Here is a 27,553-nt window from a genome sequence, read left to right on the forward strand (position 1 = left end):
ACACATACAACCTCAAGATTGAACCACAAAGAAATAACAAATCTGAAACACTAATAACACGTAGTGAGAAGAAGCTGTAATAAAAAGTCTCCCAGTAAAGAAAAGCCTGGGATCCGATGGCTTCACTGCTGACTTCTACTAAACATTTGAAGAAGAGCTAATACCAATCCTACTCACACTATTCTGAAAAATAGAGGAGGAGGGAATACTTCCAAACTCATTCTATGAGGCCAGTGTTACTCTGATACAAAAACCAGACCAGGACATATCAAAAAAAGACTACAAGTCATTATTTCTGGTAAATATTGATGCAAAAATCCTCAAAAAATACTAGCAAGATGAATTCAACAATACATTAAAAAGATTATTAATTGTCACCAAGTGGGATTCAACATATGCAAATCAAAGTGATACATTATATCAACAGAATAAAGGACAAAGAAAAGTACGATCATTTCAAATGATGCTGAAAATGCATTCAGTAAAATTCAACATCCCTTCATAATAAAAATCCTAAAAAAAAAACTGAGTATAAAAGGAACACACCTCAATGTAACAAAAGCCATATATGACAGAACCATAGCTAGTATCATATTGAATGAGGGAAACTGAAAAGCCTGTCCTCTAAGATATGGAACACGACAAGGATGCCCACTTTCACCACTGTTATTCAACATAGTATTAGAAGTCCTACCTAGAGCAATCAGACAAGAGAAAGAAATGAAGGGCATCGAAATTGGAATGGAAGAAGTTAAATTATCCTGTTTGCAGATGATATAATCTTATATTTGGAAAAAAACCTAAAGATTCCACCAAAAAACTATTAGAACTGATTTTAAAATTCAAATTTAAAGTTGCAGATTATAAAATCAACATACAAAAATCAGTAGCATTTCTACATGCCAACAGTGAACAATCTGAAAAATAAATTTAAAAAGTAATCCCATTTACAATAGCCACAAGTAAAATTAAATTATCTAAGAATTAACTTAACCAAAGAAGTGAAAGAGCTTTATTATGAAAATGATAAAACACTGCTGAAAGAAATTGAACAAGACACAAATGGAAAGATAGTCCATGCTCATGGATTAGAAGAATCAATGTTGTTAAAATGTCCATATTACCCAAAGCAACCTACAGATTCAATGCAATCCCTATCAAAATATTAATGACATTCTTCACAGAAATAGAAAAAACAACCCTAAAATATACATGGAATTATAAAAGACCCAGAATAGCCAAAGCTATTCTAAGCAAAAAAAACAAAACTAGAAGAATTACATTACCTGACTTCAAATTATACTACAGAGCTATAGTAACCAAAGCAGCATGGTACTGGCATAAAAATAGGCATATAGGCTGGGTGCAGTGGCTCACGCCTGTAATCCCAGCACTTTAGGAGGCCAAGGTGGGCAGATCACCTGAGGTCAGGAGTTTGAGACCAGCCTGGCCAACATGGTGAAACCCTGTCTCTTCTAAAAATACGAAAATTAGCCAGGTGTGATGGTGCACACCTGTAACCCCAGCTACTTGGCAAGCTGAGGCAGGAGAATCACTTGAACCCGGGAGACAGAGGTAGCAGTGAGCCAAGATCGTGCCACTGCACTCCAGCCTGGGCGACAGAGTGAGACTCTGTCTGAAAAACAAAAACAAACAAACAAAAAAACAGACATATAGACTAATGAAACAGAATAGAGAACCCAGAAACAAATTCGCACACCTTCAGTGAACTCATTTTCGACAAAAGTGCCAAGACCATACATTGGGGAAAAGACAGTCTCTTCAATAAGTGGTGCTGGGGAAACTGGATATCTCTATGCAGAAGAATAAAACTAGACTCCTATCTCTCACCATATACAAAAATCAAATCAAAATGGATTAAAGACTTAAATCTAAGACCTCAAACTATAAAACCACTACAAGAAAGCACTGTGGAAACTCTCCAGGACATTGGTTTGGGCAAAAATTTCTTGAATAATACCCTACAAGCACAGGCAACCAAAGCAAAATGGACAAATGGGATCACATCAAGTTAAAAAGCTTCTGCACAGCAAAGGAAACAGTCGACAAAGTGAAGAGACAACCCATAGAATGGGAGAAAATATTTGCAAACCATACATCTGATGAGGGATTAATAATTAGAATATATAAGGAGCTCAAACAATTCTATAGGAAAAAATCTAATAATCTGATTTAAAAATGCGCAAAAATTTGAAATAGACATTTCTCAAAAGAAGACATGAATATTGATGCAAAAATCCTCAATAAAATATTGGCAAACTGGATCCAGCAGCATATCAAAAAGCTTATTCACCGCGATCAAGTAGGCTTTATCTCTGGGAGGCAATGTTGGTTCAACATATACAAATCAATAAATGTGATTCATCACATAAACAGAACTAAAGACAAAAACTAAGGATTATCTTAATAGGTGCAGAAAAGGCTTTTGGTAAAACTCAACACCGCTTCATATTTAAAACTCTCAATAAACAACGTATTAAGGGAATATACCTCAAAATAATAAGAGCCGTCTATGACAAACCCACAGCCAACATCACACTAACTGGACAAAACCTGGAAGCATTCCCCTTGAAAACTGGCACAAGACAAGGATGCCCGCTCTCACCATTCCTATTCAACATAGTATTGGAAATCCTGGCCAGAGCAATCAGGCAAGAGAAAGAAATAAAGGACCTCCAAATAGGGAGAGAGGAAGTCAAACTATCCCTGTTTGCAGACAACATGATCCTATATCTAGAAAACCCCATGGTTCCAGCCCAAAAGCTCCTTCAGCTGATAAACAACTTCAGCAAAGTCTCAAGATACAAAATCAATGTATAGAAATCACTAGTATTCCTATATACCAACAATAGCTAAGCCAAGAGCCAAATCAGGAAGGCAATCCCATTCACAATTGCCACAAAAAGAACACAATACTAGGAATACAGCTAACCAGGGAGGTGAAAGATCTTTACAAGGAGAACTACAAAACACTGCTCAAAGAAATCAGAGATGACACAAACAAACAGAAAAACATTCCACGCTCATTGATAGGGAGAATCAATATTGTTAAAATGGCCATACTGCCCAAAGCAATTGATAGATTCAATGCTCTTCCTATCAAACTACCAATAACATTCTTCACAGAACTAGAAAAAAAACTGTTTTAAAATTCATATGGAACCAAAAATGAGCCCGAATAGCCAAGGCAATCCTAAGCAAAAAGAAGAAAGCTGGAGACATCATGCTACTCAACTTCAAACAATACTTCATGGCTTCAGTAACTAAAACAGCATAGTACTGGTACAAAAGCAGACACATAGACCAATGGAACAGAATACAGAGCCCAGAAATAAGGCCACACACCTACAACTGTCTGATCTTTGTACAAAGTCAGCAAAAACAAGCAATAGGTAAAGTACTCTCTATTCAATAAATGCTACTGGGATAAATGGCTAGCCATACGCAGATTGAAATGGGACCCCTTCCTTACACCATATACAAAAATTAACTTAAGATAGATTAAAGACTTAAATGTAAAAGCCAAAACTATAAAAACCATGGAAGATAACCTAGGCAATACCATTCTGGACACAGAAATGGCAAAGATTTCATGGCAATGATGCCAAAAGAAATTGCAACAAAAGCAAAAATTGGCAAATGGGATCTAATTAAACTAAAGAGCTTCTACACAGCAAAGGAAACGATCAACAGAGTAAACAGACAACCTACAGAATGGGAAAAATTTTTGCAAACTATGCATCTGACAAAGGTCTTACATCCAGTATCTATAAGGAACTTAAACAAATTTATAAGAAAACAACAACAAACAAACTACCCCATTAAAAGCTGGGCAAAGGACATGAACAGACACTTCTCAAGAGAAGACATACATTCAGCCAATAAGCATATGAAAAAAGCTCAACATCACTGATCATTAGAAAAATGCAAATCAAAACAGCAATGAGATACCATCTCACACCAGTCAGAATGGCTGTTATTAAAAAGCCAAAAAATAAGAGGTGCTAGCAAGGTTGTAGAGAAAAAGGAACACTTCTACATTGTTGGTGAGAGTGTAAATTAGTTCAACCATTGTGGAAAACAGTGTGGTGATTCCTCAAAGACCTAAAAACACAACTACCATTTGACCCAGCAATCCCATTACTGGGTATATACCCAGAGGAATATAAATCATTCTATCATAAACACACCTGCACACATATATTCATTGTAGCACTATTCACAATAGCAAAGACATGAAATCAACCTATATGGTAGACTGGATAAAGAAAATGTAGGATATATACACCATGGAATACTATGCAGCCATAAAAAAGAATGAGATCATGTCCTCTGCAGGAACATGGATGGAGCTGGAGGCCATTATCCTTAGCAAACTAATGCAAAAACAGAAAACCAAATACTGCACGTTCTCAATGATAAGTGGGAGCTAAATGATGAGAACACATGGACAGGTAGAAGGGAAAAACAGATACTGGGGTGTACTGGAGGGCGGCAGGTGGGAGGAGAGAGAGTATAAAAAATAACTAATGAGTACTAGGCTTATACCTGGGTGACAAAATAATCTGTACAACAAACTCCTGCGATATACGTTTATCTATATAAGAAACCTGCACATGTACCCCTGAACTTAAAAGTTATAAAATAAAATAAAAAATAAGACATCCAAATGGCAAACAGGCATATGAAAATGTTCTTAACATCATGGATCATCAGAGAAATGCAAATCGAAACTATAATGAGAAATCATCTCACTCCAGTTAAAATGGCTTTTATCCAAAAGACAGGAAATAACAAATGCTGGTGAGGATGTGGAGAAAAGGGAACCCTCACACTTTTGGTGGGAATGTAAATTAGTACAACCACTATGGAGAACAGTTTGGAGGTTCCTCAAAAAACCAAAAATAGAGCTACCATATGATCCAGCAATCTGGGTATACACCCAAAAGAAAGGAAATCCGTATATCGAAGTGATATCTGCACTCCCATGTTTGTTGCAGCACTGTTCACGATAGCTAAGATTTGGAAGCAACATAAATATCCATCAGCAGAAGAATGGATAAAGAAAATGTGGTACTTATGCACAAGAGAGTACTATTCAGCCACAATGATATGAGATTCTGTCATTGACAAAAACATGGGTGAAAATGGAGGTCATTTTGTTAAATGAAATAAGCAGGCACAGAAAGACAAACCTAACATGTTCTCACTTATGTGTGGGATCTAAAAACCAAGACAACTGAACTCATGGACAAAGGGGAAGGGTAGTGGAGGGGTTGAGGGAGAGATGGGAATGATTAATGAGTAAAAAGAAAAATTAAAAAGAATGAGTAAGACTTAGTGCTTGATAGCACAACAAGGTGACTACAGTCAATAATAATTTAATTATACATTTAAAAATAACTAAAAGTATATAATTAGATTGTTCATAACACAAAGGATAAATGCTTGAGGGGAGGGATATCCCATTTTACATGATGTGATTATTACACATTGAATGCCTGTGTCAAAATCTCTTATGTACCCCACAAATATATATACCTACTATCTACCCATAAAAATTAAAAATTAAAAAAGGATTAGACCATTTTATGCAGCAAATTATGCAACACATGAACTATTATGTAGAGGGAGCCTCAGCTCAGAAGTCACAAACAAAACTTTGTGACCCTAGGAAAGCCCCTGCCTCTCCTAGCCTGAGCCTTCCTACTCATACAGACAGAGGATTGGGCTTCATGATCTATGAGCACTCTCTGAGTTCTGGGAGTAAACATACATATCTGAAGCCCAGAGAGGAGCCTCGCCTGCATTCATAGGACTCCAAGCAAGAACAAAGAATAAAAGGTTAAAAACGAAGGACTTAGACTTCCATTTCTGACCAAGGTGGAGTAATAGGAACTGGATTTACCCTCTTGCCTTGAATGATCAAACAAACTGACTAAATATATAAAACAAGAGTTTCCCAACGTGAACAGTTGGCAATGCAAGAGAGTGATCCCTGAAAACAAAAAATGGAAACAAATGAGACAAGCCTTATGATTGCCCAAGGTTATTACTTAGAGAGTTTAGAGGCGGCAGTGCAGGAAGCAGGAACCCAGGTAGAGCCTGGTGGTTTCCTAGAGTTTAGAAGACAAGAGATAGATGTTCACAAAGGCCATGGTAGCTAGAGTTTGCATGGCAGACAGAGAGAGAGAGTTGCATGGCAGACAGAGACAGAGAGAGAGAGAGAGAGAGAGAGCTCTGAAGCTTTGCAGAATCCCCCTCCAACTCTGTCCTGACCCTGTCCTGAATTTTCAGCTGAATATTGATCAATGTATGCAGGTGTGAAAACTACCTGAGACTAGAGAAAGAACCACCTGAGAGGAACAGACAGAAAAATCCACAGAGCTAACACAGGGCTGGGAATACTAGAAAAAGCTCCTAATATGTACAGTATAGGGTAGGGTATGCAGAAGGGTGTTGCTTTAGTAGCAGGGAATTGGTATGTAGGATAAAGAATAAAATCACACTCAGAATAAAGGCTACTTTGGCTTTACCTAACAAAGCTTAAAGGCAAGCCTCAGAAGGATCAAACTGTTTCCAAGTAGCATAACTACTACAAAGCTCAAGAATATTTTCAAAAATAAAATGAAAGAATATCCAGCATCCAACAAGGCAAAACTCACAATGTCTGGAATTCAATTTAAAAAAATTGTCAGGCATGCAAAGAAGCAGGAAAATACAACCTATAAGAAAAGAAAAAATCAATCAGAACTGACTGAAAAATGACACACATGGTAGACAAGGAAATACAAACAATTATTTTTAAAATTGTTTTAACTATATGTGCTCAAGAAATAGAGGAAAACAGAAGAAGGTGAGATGTTCATGATATAAAAGACCCAAATCAAACTTGTGCAGATGAAAAATATCATGTCTCAGATGAAAACCACTGAATGGAATTAATATGTTTAGACACTATAAATGAAAAGATTAATGAACTTAAAGATAGAGCAATAAATACTATCTGAAATGAAGCACAGAATTTAAAAAGGCCCAAGAAAATAATGAGCAGAGAGCATAAGTGATCTGTGGGTCAACTTCAAGTATCCTAATACACATGCAATTGAAGTCCCCAAAAGAGAAATGAATTACCAGGCCTATCATAACCAAATTGCTTAAAAACAATGATAGAAGGAAAATCATAAAAGCAGCAAAAAGGGGTAGAAAAAAACTACATTATGTATGAAGGAACAAAGAATGACAGCAGATTTCTTATCAGAAATAAGCAAGATAAAAGAGCAGAACTTCATAACAGCACTATTCAAAATAGCCAAAAATATGGAAACAGCTTAAATGCCCATCAATAATGAACGGATAAACGAACTGTGGTATATACATACAATGGAATATTATTCCAGCCATAAAAATGAATGAAGCATTGATACATGCTTCAATGTGGATGAACCCCCAAAACATGGAACTCAGTGAAAGAAGCCAGACACAAAAGGTCAGATATTGTCTGACTCCACTTATATGAAATATTCAGAATAGGTAAATCCAGAGACAAAAGGCAGATTGGTAATTGGCAGGGGTTGTGGGGAGAGGTGAATAGGAAGAAACTGCTTAATGGGTATGGGGCTGCCTTTTGGGGTGATGAAAATGTTTTGGAGCTATACAGAGGCGATGGTTGCACAATATTGTGAATGTACTAAATGCCATTGAATTGTTCACTTTAAAATGCTTAATGTTATGTTTTATCAATTTCTCCTCCATAAAAAAAAGACAGGAGCAAAGTCTTGTAAAGTACTGAAAGAAAAAAACATCAGCCTATAATTCTATACCCAGTGAAAGTATTTCTTAAAAATGAAGGAAAGACCAAGACTTTTTCTGACAAACAAAAGCTGAAAGAATTTATCACCAGTAGATCTGTACTACATAAGTCTTAAAGGAAGTCTTTCAAGCAGAAGAAAAATGATACCAGATGCAAATCTAGATTTACACAAAGGGATAAAAAGCACAAAATGGTAAATATGTGGTTAAATATAAACTTTCCTTGTTTTAAAAATCCCTTTAGAAGATAAATTAACTGCTTAAGGAAAAATAATAATAATTTACTGTGGAGTTTATAATAATGATAGAAGTAAATTTTATGACAATAACACAAAGGCTTGGAGAAAGGAAATAGCAGTATACTGTTATAAAGTTCTTATGGTATATATGATGCAATATAATATTATTTGTAGCTAGTCTGTGACAAAGTAAAATTACATACTGTAATATCTAAAGCAACCACTGAAGGAGAAAAAAAAGTACAGACAATAATCCAACATTGGAGATGAAATGGAGTCATTAAAAACAATCCAAAGAAGGCAAAAAAAGGAAGAAGGAGGGAACAAAGGACAGATGTCACAAATAGAAAATAAGTAGCAACAATATATAAACATCACTATGTTGAGGACCAAATCAAACACAAACGGTATAAACATTCCCAATTAAAAGGCAGAGATTGTCAGATTGGATCTTTAAAAACTGAAGGCTCAACTATTTATCCCCTGCAAAAGTCCCACTTTTATTTGTTTGTTTGTTTGTTTGTTTGTTGAGACAGGGCCTCACTCCTGTCACCCAGGCTGGAGTGCAGTGGTGCAGTCACGGCTCACTGCAGCCTCAACTTCCTGGGCCCAGGTGATTCTCCCACCTCAGCCTCCTGCGTAGCTGGAACTACAGGCATGTGCCACCATGCTTGGCTAATTTTTTAATATATATATTTTTAGTAGGGATTGTGTTTTGCCATATTGCCCAGGCTGGTCTCGAACTCCTGGGCTCAAGCAATCCACCCGCTTCAACCTCCCAAAGTGAAATTACAGGCATGAGCCCACGTGCCGGCCAAAAATCCCACTTCAAATAAAAAGCCACAAATAGGTTAAAGTAAAAGGATGAAAAAAGATACATCTTAGATATACATGTTACGTATACATGCTAACACCAATCAAAAGAAAGCTGGAGAAGCTATTACAGGCAAGTCAGACAAAGTGGAATTCAGAACAAAGACTTTTACCAGGATAAAATGGCCATTTCCTAAGAATAAAAGAGTTAATTCATCAAAAGGACATAACAATCCTGAATGTTATGCACCTAAATAACAGAATTTCAATATATATGAATAAAAAACTGATAAAACTCCAAGGAGAAATAGACAAATAAACAATTATAGTCAGATATTTCAACATTGTCTCAATAACTGAGAACAAACAGATAGAAAATTAGCAAGATTTTAGAAGGCTTGAACAACACTATCAGCCAACTTGACCTAATTAACATTCATAGAACACTCCACCCAATAATAAAATACACATTTACTTAGAGTATATTCTTGGACATAAAATAAATCTTACTAAATGTAAAAGAATTCAAGTTAGACAAATTATGTCTTATGAACACAATGAAATTAAATTAGAAATCTATAACAGAAAGGCATCTGGAAAATCATAAAATATTTGAAGATTAAATAAAACACTTAAAATAATTCATGGGTCAAATAAAAATCAAAAGGGATATTTAAAATTATTCTGAACTGATTGAAAAAGAAAACACAGCATATCTAAACTTGTAGGATGCAGCTAAATCAATACGTACAGGGAAAATTGTAGCACTAAATGCTTATATTAGAAAAAGAGGCCAGGCACAGTGGCCCACGCCTGTAATCCCACCACTTCGGGAGGCCAAGGTGGGTGGATCACGAGATCAGGAGATCATGACCATCCTGGCTAACACGGTGAAACCCCGTCTCTACTAAAAATACAAAAAATTGGCTGGTGCCTGTAGTCCCACCTACTCAGGAGGATGAGGCAGGAGAATGGCATGAACCCAGGAGGCAGAGCTTGCAGTGAGCCGAGATCACGCCACTGCACTCCAGCCTGGGCAACAGAGTGAGACTCTGTCTCAAAAGGAAGAAGAAGAAGAAGAAAGGTCTCAAATTAATGACATAGGCTTCTTCCTTAACAAACTAGAAAAAGAAGAGTAAATTAAACCTAAAGTAAGCAGAAGAAAGAAAATAATAAAGATAGCAGAAAAAAATGAAATAGAAAACATAAAAATAATAGAGAAAAGCAATAAAGCCATTCTTTGAGAAGGACAGTAAGTATGATAAGCCTCTAGCGAGGCTTGCCAGGGAAAAGAGAGAAGACACAAATAACTAACGTCAGGAAATAGATATGGCACATAGATTCAGATCCTACAGAAATTAAAAGATAACAAGAATATATGATGAACAACTTAATGTTTATAAATTTGGCAACTTGGATGAAATGGACAAATTCTGTGAAAGATGCAAACTACCCAAATTTACCAAAGAAGAAATATATAACCAAAATAGCTCTACACCTACTAAAGAAATTGAACGTGTGTTTTAAAATCTCCCCAGAGAAAAATCCAGGCTCAGATGGCTTCACTGTTGAAGTTTACCAAATGTTTAAGGAATAAATGTTACCAAGTCTACATACACTTTTCCAGAATATTAAAAAGGGGAGAATACTTTCCAACTCATTACATGAGGCCAGTATTACTCTGCTACCAATGGTAAACTATCATATTATAAGAAAAGAAAATTTAGACTAATACCTGTCATAAGGGTACAACAATATATAAAAAGGATAATATAACAAATGAAGTTAATTCCAGGAAGGCAAGACTGGGTTAACATACAAAAATCAATGTAATTTCATCAAATTAATAATGTGAAAAAGAAAAACAATGTGATTATCCAAATAGATGTAGAAAAAAGCATTTGACAAAATTCAACATCTATTACTGGTAATAAAAAACTCTCAGATTGTGCACATGTACCCTAAAACCCTAAAGTATAATAATAAAAAAAAAAAAAAAAAAGAAACAAAACAATTGTAGAATTCATTCCTTGAACACTAAAACTGTTATTCTCAATAACCATTATTGTAACATTGAAATACACAGGTTAATGATTAAAAAAAAAAAAAAAAAAAAAAAACTCTCAGAAAACTAGGAATAAAAGAAAATGTTCTTAACCTGATAAAGGACAACTGTGAAAAGCCTACAACTAACATCATGCCTTATAGTGAAAGACTGAATGCCTGCTCCCTAAGATCAGACAAGGATGACTGCTCTCAACCTTTCTTATTCAGCATCACACTAGAGGTCCTAGCCAGTGCAACAGGTGAGAGAAAATAAATTAAAAGCATACTCACTGGAAAGGAAGAAATAAAACTGTCTCTATCTGGAGAAGACATAATTGTCTATGTAGAAAAACCCAAAGAATTTAAGAACTAATAACTGAGCTTAGTAACGTTGCAAGATACAAGCTCAATATGCAAAAATAAGTTGTATTTGCATTAGTAATAAGCAATTGGAAAGTGAAACAAAAACAACACAATTACTTACAATAGCATCAAAAAATATGAACTACTTAGGAATAAGTCTATCAAATATGTGTAGCATCCTTACACTAAAAACTACAAAACACAAATAAAAAAATCAAAGAAGCCATAAAAAAAATAGAGATGAACCATGTTCATTCACTGGAAGACTCACCAGTGTTAAGATTTATTCTTCTCCCAGATAATCTATATATTGAATGCAACTCAAAATCCCAGGAAGACATTTGGTAGAAATCAAAAAGCCGATTCTAAATTTCTATGAAAAGTTAAAGGAATTAGAATAGCTAGGCCAGGCATGGTGGCTCACGCCTGTAATCCTAGCATATTGGGAGGCTGAGGCAAGAGGATCCTTTGAGGCCAGGAGTTTGAGACCAGCTTGGGCAACATAGTGAGACCCCATCTCTATATAAAATGAAAAAATTAGCTAGGCATGGTGGCATACACTTGTTGTCCTCTGCTTGGGAGGCTGAGGTGGGGGGATTGCTAAGCCCAGGAGGTTGAGGCTGCAGTGAGCTATCATTGCACCACCGCACTCTAGTCTAGAAGATAGGGAAAGACCCTGTCTCTAAAAAAAGAACAGACAAATCAATACCACCTAATTTTAAGGTTTAATAATAAGTAATGGTAATCAAGACACGGTAGCATCAGTGAAAGGATAGATTAATAGGACAAAATAAAAAGCATATAAATTATTCCAAACATTAATTTTTTTTTTTGAGGCAGTTTCACTCTTGTTGCCCAGGCTGGAATGCAATGGTGCAATCTCAGCTCACTGCAACCTCCACCTCCCAGGTTCCAGTGATTTTCCTGCCTCAGCCTCCTGAGTAGCTGGGATTATAGGTGTGTGCCACCATGCCCAGCTTATTTTGTATTTTTAGTAGAGAAGGGGTTTCTCCATGTCGGTCAGGCTGGTCTCAAACTCCTGACCTTGAGATCCGCCCACCTCGGCCTCCCAAAGTGCTGAGATTACAGGCGTGAGCCACTGTGCCTGGCCAATTTGTTTTTAAATAAAGATTCAAGGACAATTCAATGGAGACAGAATAGTCTCTTTGAAAAATGGTGCTGCAAAAATTGAGTATTCACATTTGAAAAATGCATCTCAACTCATACTTTGTAACATTTACAAAAACTAACCTAAAATGCAACATACACATAAAAGTAATACCTAAAACCATGAAACTTCTAGAAGAAAACGTAAGAGAGATTCTGTGTGACTTTGGGCAAGGTTCATTAGGCACAACACCAGTATCATGATTCATAAAAGAAAAAACTGATAAACTGGACACCATCAAAATAAAAAAACTTCTGTCTTTTGAAAGACACTAGTAGGTGAATGGAAAAACACTCTACAGACTGGAAAATTAGATTCATATCTGATAAAGGGCTTGTATCCAAAATACACAGGAAAAGTTCTCAGAACTCAATAGAACAACATGATCTTTAAAATGTGCGAAAGACTTGAACAGATACTTTGCCAAAGAGCATATACCATGGAAAATAAACCCATGGAAAGATGCTCAACATCATCAGTAAGCAGAAAAATGCCAATTAAAACCAAAATGAGGTTCTATTTGACACTTATTAGAAAGACTAAACAAACAAACACAAGCCACCAAGTGCTGGCAAGGATGCAAAGCTCCTGGGGCTCTCATCCATTGCTGGTGGGAATGCTAAATGCCTGCTCTGGAATACAGTTTGGCAAGTATTGTAAAGCTAAATACGTCCTTCCTGTTCAACCCAGGAATCTACTCCTGGGGGCTTTATCTACCAAAACCTGTATGTAAATGTTTACAGCCACTTTATTTGTTATTGTACCAAACTGGAAACAACTCAAATATCTTTCAACTGGTTCATGGATAAACTATGGTACATACATAAAATGGAATACTATTCACCAATAAAAAGGATTGAACTACTGATCTGTGCACCAATGTGGATGAATGTCACCATATACTCTGGTCAATTTATATGACATTCTGGAAGAAGCATAACTATAGAGGCAGCGGACAATGGTTGTCAGCAGGTAGGTGGAGGGGTTGACAACAAAGAGGCAGGAGGTACTGTTTGGGATGATAAAACTCTTCTATATCCTGGTTGGAGGTGGTAGTTACGTGACTGTGGGTGCTTGTTACAACTTGTAGAATTGTATACTAAATAGGGTAAATTTTACTGCACGTAGATTATATGTTAATTTTTTAATGGAAAAATTTTATAAACTAAGAAATGAAACTCAGGGAGTTTTCTGTTCAAGCCTCCATCCCATAGGAAACCTACTGTCCAAAACCCGGCTCCTAAGAGCGCCACAAATGTGCCGCACCCTGTGTTCAAGAGCAGATTCCAAAAGGAAGGCTGCAGATCAAGGCTCAGGAATTGGGGGCAGACTCACAACTTTGGGACCTGAGGAGGAGACAGATAAGTCCCCTTTGCCCACCTGTTGGGAGGAGCAAAGGTGGGTCCTCTGGAAAGGATACCCCCATATGGGGGTGGGCTGTTGTTGGATACCCCGGCCTCCTTGACAGAGGTGAACTTAGTGAAGCCAATGAAGCTTAAATTCACGCCTCCTCACTTCTTGGTAGGGGTCCTGGTAGTAATGTGTTCATGTGGTCATAGGTTTTTGTGTAAATTGCAAAAGTGAGATATTTTAGCCATAAATATTTAAACCCACTGTCTCTTGCCTTTCTGACTTTTTCTCTGTCACAACAATATCCCATCCCTCCTGGTATACTTCCTCCCCTGACGTTGGTGTGGCCACAAGCATTCTAATTATAATCACTTCCAAATATACCTAATTTTGCATTATTTTTTAAAAAGTCCCCTCCCCACCCCTGCCCTGGATCATGATTCAGCCTCACAGCCCCTCCACCCCTGGATGCCCTGTCCCTCAGCTGACTGTGGCCCTGCCCTGGAGGCTGGCTGTTTCATGCACTCACCTTTCGGCTGAAGCGATCAATAGTGACCTGATGGGCCAAGTGAGTCATGTTCAACATCACCAGACAGAAGGGGGGCCAGTTCAGGTGCCCCTGCAGAGAGAACCCAGCGCTCATTAACCTGGAGCCCTGTCCTCTGTCCCCCTCCAAGTGAGTGGGCACAGCAAATGTGAGTACAGTCTCCCCCGACTACTCCCTGCACTATGCCAGGGGCTTCCATCAGGCTGGGCAGATGGTGCCCAGGATCCCATGGAACCGTTATGGCTCCATCTGACCTCATGCAAGCCCAGACCAAAACAGAAGATAAGGAAGAAAGGAAGGAAGGAAGGAAGGAAGGAAGGAAGGAAGGAAGGAAGGAAGGAAGGAAGGGAGGAAGGAAGGGCAGGGCAGAGAGGGAGGGAAAGAAGAGAGAAGAAAGAAAGAGAGAAAGAGAAAGAAAGAGAAAGAAAGAGAGGAAAGAGAGAGAGAAAGAAAGAGAGAAAGAAAGAAAGGAAGAAAGAAAGAAAGAAAGAAAGAAAGAAGAAAGAAAGAAAGAAAGAAAGAAAGAAAGAAAGAAAGAAAGAAAGAAAGAAAGAGAGAAAAAAAGAAAAGGGAGAAGAGAAAGAAGCTACCTCTTTCCACCTGACTTATGGGGACGTCCTAGTAGGAGATTCCCTGCAGCCAGCACCCATGACCTCGGGCCATACCATTGCAGTGACGTCCCAGTTCCTCTGCACTTCCATGCCATCCCTCCTACATGGCAGGAAGCTGGCACAAGCTGGGAATGGAACAGGCTGGGGCCAGGAGGTGGCACACTCCACTCAGTTCTTTCCCCAGCCTCCCAGGGAGCCGTCACCTGGGAGGCCCTGCCCATTTCTGGAGACAGAGAGAGCTCAGGGGTACTTCCACATCTGTCTTTGCCTCTGGCACCCTGGCTGAGTGCTCCATCTCCCCTCTTATCCTAGTCCAGTTCCTAGTCCCCAGCAGGGAGGGAGGTATGGGGCAGGCACCAGGTTGGCACTTTTGCAATCCAGTACATGGACGGTGACCATTTCATCTGGGCTCTGGCTGAGGATGTAGATGGCCTCCTTGAACAGAGCTACGTGGCTCCCATCGAAGGTCACGAAGCTCAGGTCAGGGAAGATTGAGCACCGGCCTGGGGGAGGGGCAGGGCACAAGAAAAATCTGTGGATGCCTCCAAGACCAAGGCCACCTAGGAAGATGGGGCAGGTTCCTGGCCCTCTTCCTGGATGGATGCAGAGGCCTGGGGTCTGGAGGGTGGCTGAGACCAGGCATCACACAGATCAGAGGTTGCAAGCATAGGAAATCTGCCAGGTCGGGGTCCCACAGGAGGGGAGTCTGGGACACACAGATCAGGGATGGCGGTCATGCTGGGGTAAGGATACAGGGAGGATGCAGGAGGCTCTGCTGATCCTATGACTCACAGGCACACTCCCAGAGTGGGCAGCAGCGGTCCCCACCCACCCGCACAGCGAGGCCCAGGATCCCACAGCGAGGAGGAGCAGCGCCCTGGGGACAGTGCTGGGACTGATTCACGCGAATCAGCTGGCCCTCCAGGCAGATGTGGCGGACGCAGTCCTGCTCGGCGATTGGCTGGGTACAGAGTGGAGGAAGTGTGAGTGCCCATCAAGGAGCTACAGCCCACCCTGCAAGCTGTGATGGCACCAGATCCTTCCCACATGTAGGTCCTAGCGAGGCAGGGGACCTTTTAGGGAAAGATGCCCTCACCCCCCACACATCACAAGCCATCTGGGGCCTGGTGCTGCGCTTAGTGTGAGCTCAGGGGTCAGGGACGGATTCCCTGAGACCTCTGCAGATCTGCCTGGTCTGCGCTGAGAGGTCTGGGTACACAGGCATGTATACACACTAGCTCGCACTCACAGAAACCCTAGCATACTTGCGCAAGCCTACACACACACACACACACACACACAGTTTCTCACAAAGGCACAAAGATGCACATGAGGATGTCTCAAACACCATTCCTCACACACACAAGAGCACATGCAGATACAGGAGCACTCATACTGTCTCACACATGTGAACACAAACGCACACAGCAGTCTCACACAGGCACACACTCACAAAGGCGCACACACATTGTCACCTGGGCATCACACTAGGCCATCCAATCAGCCCCCCAGGGCCTAGATGGGCCAGGCGGAACCCTGCTATGGCATCAGGGGCCAATAGGAGACTGGAGAATTTTTCAGGGACCAGGAGCATGGGGCAGGAATGAGGATAGCGACTAAAACTCCATCTAGCAGGGAAGAGGAAGGGATGAAGGGAGGGATCACATACGGGTGGCCAGAACCCTGGCAAATCACTCACGACACAGGTGGTGGATGTATTGGCCTCAGTGGTGGTTGCCAAAGCCTCCGCCAAACCCTCTATGATGCTCAGGGCTGGGGCTGAGCGCCCAGATGGTTCTGTGATGGCCTCGTCCACCGGCTCTGCTGCCAGGTGAGGCCCTGCTGAGGTTCCACGGGCCTCAGCCAGCTGAGGCAACAGAACCAGCGTGCTGTCTTGGGTGGCCGTCCTGGCTGAGACGTGGCTCAGGGGATAGGATGTGGGCACTGGCAGAGCTGTACCTGCCTGGGCTCCCTCGGGCTCAGCCACCAAGGGGGTGACAGGGTGGCTCGTGGCCGGCATGAGCTCTGTGGGCCCACCGTCGGCAGAGCCATAGACGGAAGTGGGCGGAGACACTTGCTTGGATAGGATGGCCACCTTCCCTGTGGTGCTCTTTCGTGGGACAACAGATACCATGGAGGCCATGCCCTCAGCCACAGGCGGGACTCCAGATGTTGGCAATGTGGCTCCCAGCAGCAGGCCTGGAGCTGTGCCTGCTGCTGGGGGTGCTATGTGGGCGGGTGGGTGCGCCTGGGTCATTGCCGCTGGCGTGAAAGGCGGTGCTGGGCTAAGTGTCTGAGCAGGCACAGTCGTGGCCTGTGGCTGGAGTGCAGTGGTGATGACAGAGGCTTTGGGGCCGGGTGTGGCCACTGGGGCAGATGTGCCCACCTTGGCCAGGGGCAGGCTGGTGTCGGGAGGCAGGCCAGAGAGGAGCTGGGAGGGACGAGTTGACTCAAGGGACATGAAGGGTGTGGCTGCCAGCCCATGAGCGGCTGTCGACAGGCTGGCGGCAGCTGGGGTCTCTGGGGGCAGAGCTGGAGACCTGGTGGCCATGATGGTAGGCTGGGCTTGGGGGGGTGGTGCAGTGGGGAGTGGGTGTGGCTGTGGGGGGGCAGGCAAGCCCATGGGCTGGCTGTGCCCAGCTTCGCCCTTCTCTGTGGATAGCACCATCTCCAAGCTCTTGGTTGCAAGGGGACTGACAGGAATCTGTTCTGCTGCTGTTCTAGCCACGGTTAGAGGGGTGCTGGGACTTGAAGCACTCTGGGCCTGGGTGGGCTGGGGGACCCCTGTCCTGCTTATGACCTTAGTTACTGCAGGTGTCAGCACAGCCTTGTGGGATCCCGAGGAGGTGGGGGACCTGGAGATGGCTCCAGGGGAAGCCACAGGTCTGGAGGAGGGACTTGCTGTCAAGGAGGGCTGTAGGGGTGTCATCCTAACAGGCAAGGAGCCATGGCCTCGGACTGTCACAGCCTTGGTCATGAGCGGGAAGCGAGGGGCAGGGGGCGACTGGGAGGAGACTGTGATGTTGGGGCTTCCTGCAAAGATCACAGTCACTCTTGTTGTCTCCATGGCACCTGACACCATGCCAGGTGTGGGTGTCTGCAGTGCAACAGGGAGGGATGAGGACTCTGGTGTATGGGGGATGGCCAGGAGGCTGGCAGTCACTCCCTTGCTGGCTGGGGCCTCTGTGGGGCGGGCAGGGAGTTGAGATGCAGTGAGCTCCGGTGGCTGCTGCAGGGTGGTCTGGGTGGGGCCTGGAGACACCACTGGCTCCTCAGTGGCTGTCATTGGTGGGTTCAGGGCTGTGGCGAGTGGGGCAGCTGGGGCGAGGGCTGGCCTGTGGGTCGGGGTCCTGGGGCTTTCCTGTGACAGTTGTGGCTCCTCATCACTGGGAGTGGGCAGCCCTTGACTGGGAGGGAGGGTCTCATTGCCAAGGGCCTCTGTAGGAACCCGAACTGCTGACTCCACACCTGCAGAGACAAGAGAAGAGGCTCAGAAGGCGGGGTGACTGCTGCCCCAGGGGTCATCGCTGGGCAGGGCTGTGGTGTGAGGCTTGAGGACTGGCACCCTCGGTGATGGGGTGAGGGCAGCTTCTGATGGCCGGAAGAAGTCAGCAGATCTAGACTCTGCCCCAGACGTCAGACCCTGACCCCAGAGCCAAGAGACCTCAGGTCTAAGTCTGGCTGCACCACCTTCTCACCATGTGACCCCACTCTGGGCCTCATTTCTCCTCTCTGTGAAATGGGGCCAATAGACCGGATGAGGCCTGTGCCTCCCCTGTGCCTGTGCCTCTTTCCAAAGGTCCCTGTGCTGATCTTGCTTCTCTGGGACTTGGGAGCTTTGAGGCATGACTGCTCAGTGAGACCCTAGGGACTTAGAGGAAATCTGAGGGAAGGATGAGAAGTCCGGGCCACTTACAGTCCTCCAAGTAGACACATCTCTGTGTGACTTCATCCAGGACCTTGGGGGTAGGGCACACAGGGACACAGCCTTCTACCCTGAGGACAGAGCAGGGAGCAGGTTAAAGCCCTGAAATACAGGCAGGGCCATCTCTTCTTCCCTCGATTGAGCACAGGCCTTATCCTTTCTTATGACACGTGTGTGTGCACACATGTGCTTATTACGTGTACACACACGACCCTCCATAGAGATGCTGTCACACATGTACGGGAACACACACACCCAATGTGTATGCGGCACACTCCTGCATACTTCTACCGCTCAGACTGAGAGGGAAACACACACACACAAGCAAGGTACACTTCTGCACACACTCATGTACATGTTCACATGTGTCTCTGCCTGGGCACATTCTCACATGGCCTCACATACCCCCTCCAACCCTGCAGGACTCCAAAATGTTTACATATACATGCAAACACATCCACAGAGACTCCCACAAACATGTGAATACACTCTCACACACGCACACAGCTGCACACTACACCTGCATACATGCAGCTGTGTACAATGAATGCACAGTTATAGTAGTACACACACAAACACACACAAGGCTCTGCTGCATGCACATCATGCACAAATAGATACATATGCTCACATATGTGCATATATGGAAAGACACAGTTACCCTGGTACACACATCCCCATACACTCAACATATGAAACACTCATACACAAGTGTATGTGGGTGCACACACACACTGGTGCACACACCTTGGCTCCATGCCCATGGCCCCTGGCATCTCACCTGGGTACATCCCGGCAGCTGGCTGCCCATGGGTCCCGGCAGGTTTGGAAGCAGGGGCTGGCACAGGCATCGTAGCGCCACTCGCAGATGGGATAGGCACCCCCCGGGGGCTTGGCATCTAGAAAGTGAGATGGGGCAGCAACTCTGGGTCAGGTGAAGACACAGAGGGAGTCCCAGAGCTCAGCCCTGCCCCCAATCCTGTGGAGGGGACAAATGGACCTATGCAGGGAAAGCAAATGGGGAAGAAACCATGCTAAGGAGAAACTGCGTTCATGGTGGTTGGGGTGAGTGCCTGGGGGATCCTGGGGATGGGGATCTGGGAGCTGAATGCAGGACTGAGGACAGGGAAGGACTGAGGACAGGCAAGGACTGAGGACAGGGAAGCTCTGGCCCAGCAGTTGGAGTGAGGCTTCGAAGGGTGGTCAAAGAAGAGGCCTGGACCTCTGATCTCTCCCTTGGGATGCCCTGCCACCCACCCTGCCCCTCTGGGACCCTGGTGCTCAGGGTTGCCCTGCATCCCAGGACACAGTAACCTCCTCCTTGCCCTGCCTCTAGCAGGGCTATTGCAGACCTCCATGGAGGCAAGAGGCTCTCTTTTGCAGGGTGAGGGGAGGCACTTCCCCTCTAGAGGGTATCCCTTCCCCTCTAGCCCAAGGCGTTCCTGGGCACCTGGCCCCAGACAGGTTGCAAGGGAGGTGCTATTCCCCAGACTCAGCTCTCTCTGTTCCCAGAGGGCCCCCTGAAGAGCCTCTCAGGACCTGAGAGTTGCAGGTCGTGTGAGCACCGCCCTCACTGCCCCAGCGGCTGGGCTAACTCCTGAACAGCACTGGGCGCTACCCAAAACATCTCACACGGATTTACTCATTAAACCTCATCATCGTCCTATGAAGTAGGCGCTATTATTACCCCCACTTTAGAGAAGAGGAAACCGGGGCACAGATTATGCTGGGAAAACGAAAGGTTTTCAGGGGAGATGTTCTCAAAAGAGGCCCCGTGGCTAGCGCCTTGACAAATGAGGGAAAAGTCTGCAGCCTATGGGGGGCTTGGAGGCAGACAAGTAGACCCCAGGCTACCTCGGCACAAGTGACCAGTTTCTGAACACACAGCCTGGGCAGGGAGGTGTGGGTAGGCTCCGAAGTAGGCTCCACGGAGCAGCCCTCACCGGCAGCTCCTCCAGATGCCCTAACCTGAACACTGCTGCCAGCTGTGAAGAAACCTGCTTTTCCAAAAGCCTAACTTACATTTGGGGAGCACCTACTACGTGCCAGCCCAGGGCAAAGCCCGCAAGACACAGCCAGTCCTCACAGCACACTTCCGAGACAAATATCCCCATTCCACAGGTGCAGAAACCAACTCAAGGAGTTGGGGGTTCTCCTCCAAGTGTCTAGGACCATGGTCAGGATTTGAACCCAAGGCTGTCCAGCTTCAAAGCCTCCGCTCATGCCACTCTGCCCCAGTGTCTTCTGGAGAGGGACACAGATACTCCCATCATGAGCAAGTCTTGTCATCATGGCCAGTGATAAAGCTGTCCCATGTCAAGTTCAAGGGCAGACTGGATAACTGACCGCTGAAGGGAAGAATGAGCTCACCCAGCCCTGGCTTGGGTGGGGTGGGTGATGAAATAAAGAGGCTGGCTGAAGACACATTTACGTATGTGTACATGCAAATGGATCCATCCACAGACACAAGTACCCCCAAGCCCCATGCAAGACAGAGAAAACAGTAAAGAAATTATGATCGCCTTCTCCAGGGTTCAGGCAGAGAACAATATTTTGGGGACAGACACACCTGGCAGGGCAGGCCCTGGACCTCCTTGGCGTTGGTGGAAGGTCGGGGAGTTGCCCCATCCCTGTCCAGGGGCTTGGGCCTTCCATTGAGAGACAAAGCTGCTGGCCCCCGGACCTATCCCCCTTGTGCAGTCCTTGAACTCATGGGGCAGACATGTGACCTCATCAGCAAGAAAACTGAGCCAGTGGCTACGCATGCTGCAGCCAGGATCACACCTCCCCTCACTTCTACAAAGGCTGCTATATTTTTAGACCATGTGGCCTGTGGCAGTAGGCAGGACCCAGGAAATTGGCTGGACCCCAAGCACACTGTCCGTGGCTCCCTAGGCCATCAACATGGAGGCTGGGCCACCTCTCAACTCAGGGTGGCACCCATGTGGCCCCCTGTGCCAGGAAAAGGAGGATTCTGCCTCTTAGGGGCAATTGGAAGGGTGAAGTGGGGACAGGGTGGGAAGAGCAGTGGACTAAGAGGGTCAAGGGGCCGAGGGCAATGGCAGGGGTCACCTACCCAGAAGGCGGAAGAGTGTGCCCCGGCGGAACACCTCTGTGTGTTCGTACAGCCGCAGGGCCAGCACTGGGCCCGACGCATAGAGGAAGGAGCTGGGCTTGGCCAGGGACTCCAGGGCCACCAGGCCTGCCTGCCGTGTCCCCCAGTGCAGCAAGAAGGAGGCATGATGTTGGAAGGTGTCATGGCCCTGCCACTTAGCCAGCTCCAGAGACCCATTGGCTGTGACATGAAGGAAGAAGTTGGGTCTGTCTGCTGCCTCCAAGGACACCACATCTGGGTCTGCAGAGAACCACACAAGGAGGGTCAGTACAGGCAGAGGTCCAGACTGGTGGGCTGTAGGAACAGCATCCCAGCACACATCTGCTCTCTCAGCGACTCTGGATGGCAGCATGCCTGCAGACCAGCAGGCCCTGCCCCCTACACCAGCCCCCAGCCCACCTACTCTGCCTGCCATCTGCCCCTCTGCTCACACCATCTCCGCCTGAGGGCGAGTGGAGGCTTAGAGAACCCCCAACTGCTGAGCCTCAGGAAGATAACTGAACTGTCTCCTTTCCTCCCCTTTGCACCCCTCTTTCCATTCTTCCCTCCTTCTGCAAACATGTTTGAGTGCCGTCAATGTACCAGGCGCTATTCTAGATACCCAGGATCCATCCATGAATACGATAGAGGCAGCTGCCCTGATGGGGTTGAATTGCATTAGACATGCGGGGCAGGCTGAAGGTTGGTGATTTGCCAGGCTATAGGGTCCCCAGCTTGGTCCTGCTCCTCACAGAATCCCACAGCGCCAGCATTGACAGCCCTTCATCCAACCCATAGATAGGGAGAGGGTCCCAGAGAGAAAGAGAAAGGAGCTTGCCCAGAAACCCAAAGCTTGTCTCTGTCCTCTCTCTCTGGTCTCCATAACTGCCCAGTTCTAGGGCATGGGGGCTTGATGCCTGGTGGGCAGTTTCTCCCACACAGGGCCTTATGGGTCTCCTCAAGTCCCAAATCCACAAGCAGGCGCAGGGAGTGAGCATGGGGCGGGAATCCCAGCTCACCACCCTGGCTGTGATGTGGGCAAGCACATTCATGCCTGGGCTGTTGGAGGGATCATCAATGAGGTGTGTGTGAAGCGCTTGGCATTGCCTGGTGCTGGGTGGGTGCATTTTCAGCCCCTTCCATGTGTCCCCTGTGTCCCGAGGAGCGACGATAGTGTCCCTGTTACACTTCCCTGAGCAGCTGCGAGAAGATGGCAGGTAACGGAGACACGCTTCATTATTTATGTTAATAATCACAGCTGCTGTTTACACATGACTTACTACATGCCAGGCACTGTGCTAAACAAGCTGGTTATCTGCAGGTTATGAAATTCCTACGAGAACCCCGTGAAGTGAAAAATTCCTTCATTCAGCAGCAAATATTTACTGAGAGCCTGCTGTGGGCCAGGCCCTGTTCTAGGCACTGAGGCCACAACAGGGAGCAAAATGATGAAAATTCTGCCCTCATGGAGCTCACCATCCTGGGGGCTGTTGGGTGGGGAGAGAATAAATTTCTATGAGAGGTTAAAAGGTGGTGATATTACTATTCCCATTTTACAGAGGAGGGAAGAGAGTCTCAGAGTCACACTGACGGTGGATGAGGGAGGCAGGGCTGGATGCAGGCAGGCTGAGGCCAGAGCCCAGCTATCTTCACCGCCACATGGCCGGCCCCACCCATGGGATGCAGGCGTGGGCATGGGCAGCCCCGCATGGTAGGGCACTGAGTCCTAGCCCCAGCCTGCTCCACGGGATGCGTGACCTTAGGCAAGTCACTTCTCCTCCCTGGGCCTTGGCTTCCTCCTTCAAAAAGACGGGGTTGGCCCGGATCAAGGCTTCTCCGCTGTTTTTCCTGCCGTGCTCCTAACAGGGCAGAGACCTTGAGATGCAGAGTCTGAGGCTGTACTGTAAATATTCAAGTGACTTTGCCTGCCATCCTCTGTATTTCTTGTTTTATGCCTCGGTTTGGAAGGCAGCATGGCAGAGGAGTTTGAATGAAAGACTCTGGAGCCAAATGGCTAGTACCTGTCACTAACAAGCACTGCGCCCTTGGATAAGTCAACTAAACTCTCTGGGCCTCAGTTCCCTCATCTGTAGACTGGGAAAATAATAGTCCCTACCTCCTAAGATTGTTATGAGGATTACACGAGTTGCTATACATGAAGTGCTTAGAACAGTGCCGGCACATGAGAAGTCCTACAGAAGGGCAACGTATGATTATTAATAAAAAAGTAACCTCCTCCCTACAAAAATCTTCAGGTAACACTAGCACCCCGGTGACCTGTGTCAGGCTGTGGTGGTGACTCTCCAGAGTGGGAAGCTTGGGCCTCAGTGACTGCTGAGTCCTCCCCTCTGTGACGTTTCCTGCTGTCCACTTCTTCGCATAACCATCTTTCCCATTCTTTAAGGCCCAACTCAAGGGACACCTCCTCCATGCAGCCACCCTAGGTCCTACCTGGAAGGCACCTTTCCTTGGCAGCCCAGGAGAAGCAGTATGGGATGGGTGAGGGAGGAGCTTGGGTCCCCACTGGGCCCATGAGACCCAGGCCTGACTCTGAGACGGAGCCTGGACTGGAGCACCTCTGGGATCCTGTCCCCAGTGACATTCTCTAAGGCCAGGTGACTCCGGGGTCCTGCTTAGCATGCCCATAAGCCTAGTGGAAAGGCAACACCCCCTCTGGACTATACATTACCTACTAGATTAAAATACTGGATGGAGAACAGAAAAGTGTCACTAAGCAGATGGCCTGCCACATCTGGAAGGTGGTGAGACACCTTCGTCAGGCAGGAACACACGGATCTGGGGATCAGAAATGTTTAGGGAGGAAGTGCTCTCTTTGGGGGTGGTGCTTCTGGCTGTCCTGCGGCCCAGTGCCTGACTCCTCACTCCCAGGCCTCCTTGTGCAGCTACGTGATTCTGCCAGGTACCACCTACCTCACCCAGGCTCACACCACCGTGAACATCACCTATAGCTAGGGATGTTGGCCGTGCCTGGGGCTGGGCAGGAGCCAGGACGTCCCCTGCCCTCTGCAAAGCCTTTCCATGGCTCCCCATTGCCCTCAGGATAAAGTCCCAAATCCTGAGCTTAGCTTACTAAGTAAGAAAGAAGTTTCCCTTCCTGACTCCTTCTTACTCTCAGGGGAACATCCTCTATTTTAAGAAGCCTCTCCTGACTTTGAGTTGGGGGCCCCTCCCCAGTGTTCTCACAGGTGCTGTGACTTCCTTTGGGCAGGTCTGTCTCCCCGATGGGACTGTGGGCTTCTGATGGGCAGGGAGCATGTCTCTTGTATCCCTGATTTCCCAGTACCTGGCTCTGTGCTTGGCATGGGATTAGGGCTCAGTGAAAGGGAGGGAGGCAAGAAGAGAGGTGGAGGGAGAAAGGGAAGAGAGGAGGGAAGAAGGGAGAGATGGAGGGAGAGTGAGAGAGGAAGAGAGGAAGGAGGAGGAGGAGCATGAGGGAGAGCTGCCGCTTGGCTTTTCTGGAGCACAGCTATTGCATACAGCAAGGTATAGAGGCACACCTGGGCCTTGGCTGCCCTGGCAGTTAGGGGAGCAGATGGAGAGCATCTCTGCAGAGAAGAAGCTGACCCAGAAGCACCATCTCAACTGGGAGAGGGGCACTTGTCGGAGCCCCCATTTCTCCGGCCACTACAGATATTTAGGGCCTCAGCACCCTCCCCTCCTCCAGCACCCTCCTCCCTCCCAGAAAAGCTGGAGTGGGACTGGGGTGGGCCTTACCATGGGCCTTGGCCTTGTACAGAGCAGCTGTCAGCAGGAAGCTCACAATGTCCCCTGGCGCCACATCCTCTGTCCTCACTAGGACTATGTCATCACCCACCGCCTTCATGTCCACCAGGGCACCACCGGCTGCCAAGCTGGACAGCTGATAGGGGCCCTTACCTAGCACTGGAGAGAAGTGGCCCCATCAGCAGCCTGGCCCCCCGGCCTGCCCGCTTCCCATACCTCCTGCCCCACCCCTTGGCAGCAGTGGGGTGGGAGGGCAAGCTACCAAGGAGGAACTCTTGATGGCATCCTTCATCCCAGATCTCAGGGACCTTGATGACCCTGAGAAGGAAGGGACAGGATTCCCAGGCTGCCAGCCCCTGAAAGGAACAGACCCACTGCACAGTGCCTGAATCACTTCACAGGGAGCCAGGGAAGAAGGCCACCCACAGGGAGCACCTGGGCCCCCCCAGTGTCTCTCCACAGCCTTCCCACTGCCTGAAACTTCACCATTACAGCCACTGCTCTATTCAAGGTCCCCTCTGGAAGAAGACATCAGACCAGGTTTCTGCCCACCCCGGCCTGAGGGATGATAAACCTGTTAGTGTTTACCTAATTATTTCAAACACATGTCACTGTTGAGTCTTTAGAATTCCTGTGGTTGTCAGTATAGATTGGCACAGAGCATGGGCTTCCTGGACAATCACCTTGTAAGGCTCTTCCTGCCTCTGCTGTGCCCCCGCCCTCCAATGCCTCCTCCCTACGGCTGCTGAGCTGCCCTCCCAGCCATGCCCCCTGCTGGGATGCACCAGTGGCTCTCCATGGCCCTCAGGACAGAATCTAAAGAGCCCAGCTTGAATTCAGAAGCCCTTCAGCCCTCAGCCCCTGCCCACCTCCCACACTACCCCCCCACGCCCTGGTTCCCGCCATGCTGAACTTCTCTTGCTCTTCCTGGAAGGAGCAGTGGTGTTATTTCCCAGCTCACATCTCATCACACCGTTCCACCCACTCAGAGTAGTCCTCCCCATTTTGTGCCTGGCAAACGCCTACTCAACCTCTGGGGCCCAGCTCAAATGTCACCTCCTTGTGAAGCTCTCCCTGCACCCTCTCCTGCCACATGCAAATGTTGTCCCTCCTCCTCTGTGCCCCACCAGCTCTTGGAGCATGGCACACACCAGTTACAGCTCTTCAGATGAGGATCTGGATGGGAGGTCCACATCTGTCACCCCCACTAGATGGGAGACAAGCAGTGCTGGCTGTGCTGGCTGTGCTGGAAAATGGCTAACAATGAGCTCTCAAACAAAAAAAAAGTGGTTTGTAGGGCTTGCGGATTTCCATGGCGTCAACACTCCCACCAGGGGTCAACTGGAAACTACCAACTGAATGTGGAGTTAGGAACACAATGGGTGCTAGAGAGGCGGCGTGAGCCCGCTCTGCACACTGCCGTGGCAGGACTCAGGGACCACTGACTTCCCAACACCTGGCGGGCCTGGACCAGAGCAAACGCTAGTAGAACGGAGCAAGGATGGGTGAGTGGGTGGGTGGGTAGGTGGAAGATGCTAGAAACAGCTTGTCCTTTGCCAGTTACTGCCACCCAAAATGCCATGGAAGAGAGAAAACGGAACAGCTCCATCTTGCTGAAATGTCCTGCCTGATGTCAGACAGATCCTGTCTGTCCCAGGGACCACAGTTCCCCCACTGCAGCCTCATTCCTTTACCAGTGGAAGGTCTGGGGCTGTCAAGAGCCCCTGGGGACTAGCATTTTGGCAGAACTGCAGTCCTGTGGATGCTCATGCTACACCCTGGTCCGGCCGTCATCTCGCAGGCCCCCAGATGGTATCCTG

General features: G+C 46.3%; 1 protein-coding gene across 2 annotated transcripts in view; it reads right to left on the reverse strand.

The window, feature by feature from the left end:
* The window catches only part of OTOG (otogelin), a 100,131-nt gene that overhangs the window by 19,359 nt on the left and 53,219 nt on the right, over positions 1 to 27,553 (reverse strand). For both annotated transcript variants that reach the window (XM_055281306.2, XM_063641925.1), the window contains 8 exons: positions 25,725 to 25,892; positions 21,972 to 22,250; positions 19,677 to 19,794; positions 18,887 to 18,966; positions 16,670 to 18,438; positions 15,763 to 15,931; positions 15,328 to 15,473; positions 14,342 to 14,431 (listed from right to left, as the gene is read on the reverse strand). In XM_055281306.2, coding sequence (XP_055137281.1) covers positions 14,342 to 14,431; positions 15,328 to 15,473; positions 15,763 to 15,931; positions 16,670 to 18,438; positions 18,887 to 18,966; positions 19,677 to 19,794; positions 21,972 to 22,250; positions 25,725 to 25,892 — 2,819 coding nt within the window. The remainder of the gene's footprint in view (positions 1 to 14,341; positions 14,432 to 15,327; positions 15,474 to 15,762; positions 15,932 to 16,669; positions 18,439 to 18,886; positions 18,967 to 19,676; positions 19,795 to 21,971; positions 22,251 to 25,724; positions 25,893 to 27,553) is intronic.

The sequence above is a fragment of the Symphalangus syndactylus genome, chromosome 6 (assembly GCF_028878055.3).
Source record: "Symphalangus syndactylus isolate Jambi chromosome 6, NHGRI_mSymSyn1-v2.1_pri, whole genome shotgun sequence".
In the NCBI taxonomy this organism is placed as follows: domain Eukaryota; kingdom Metazoa; phylum Chordata; class Mammalia; order Primates; family Hylobatidae; genus Symphalangus; species Symphalangus syndactylus.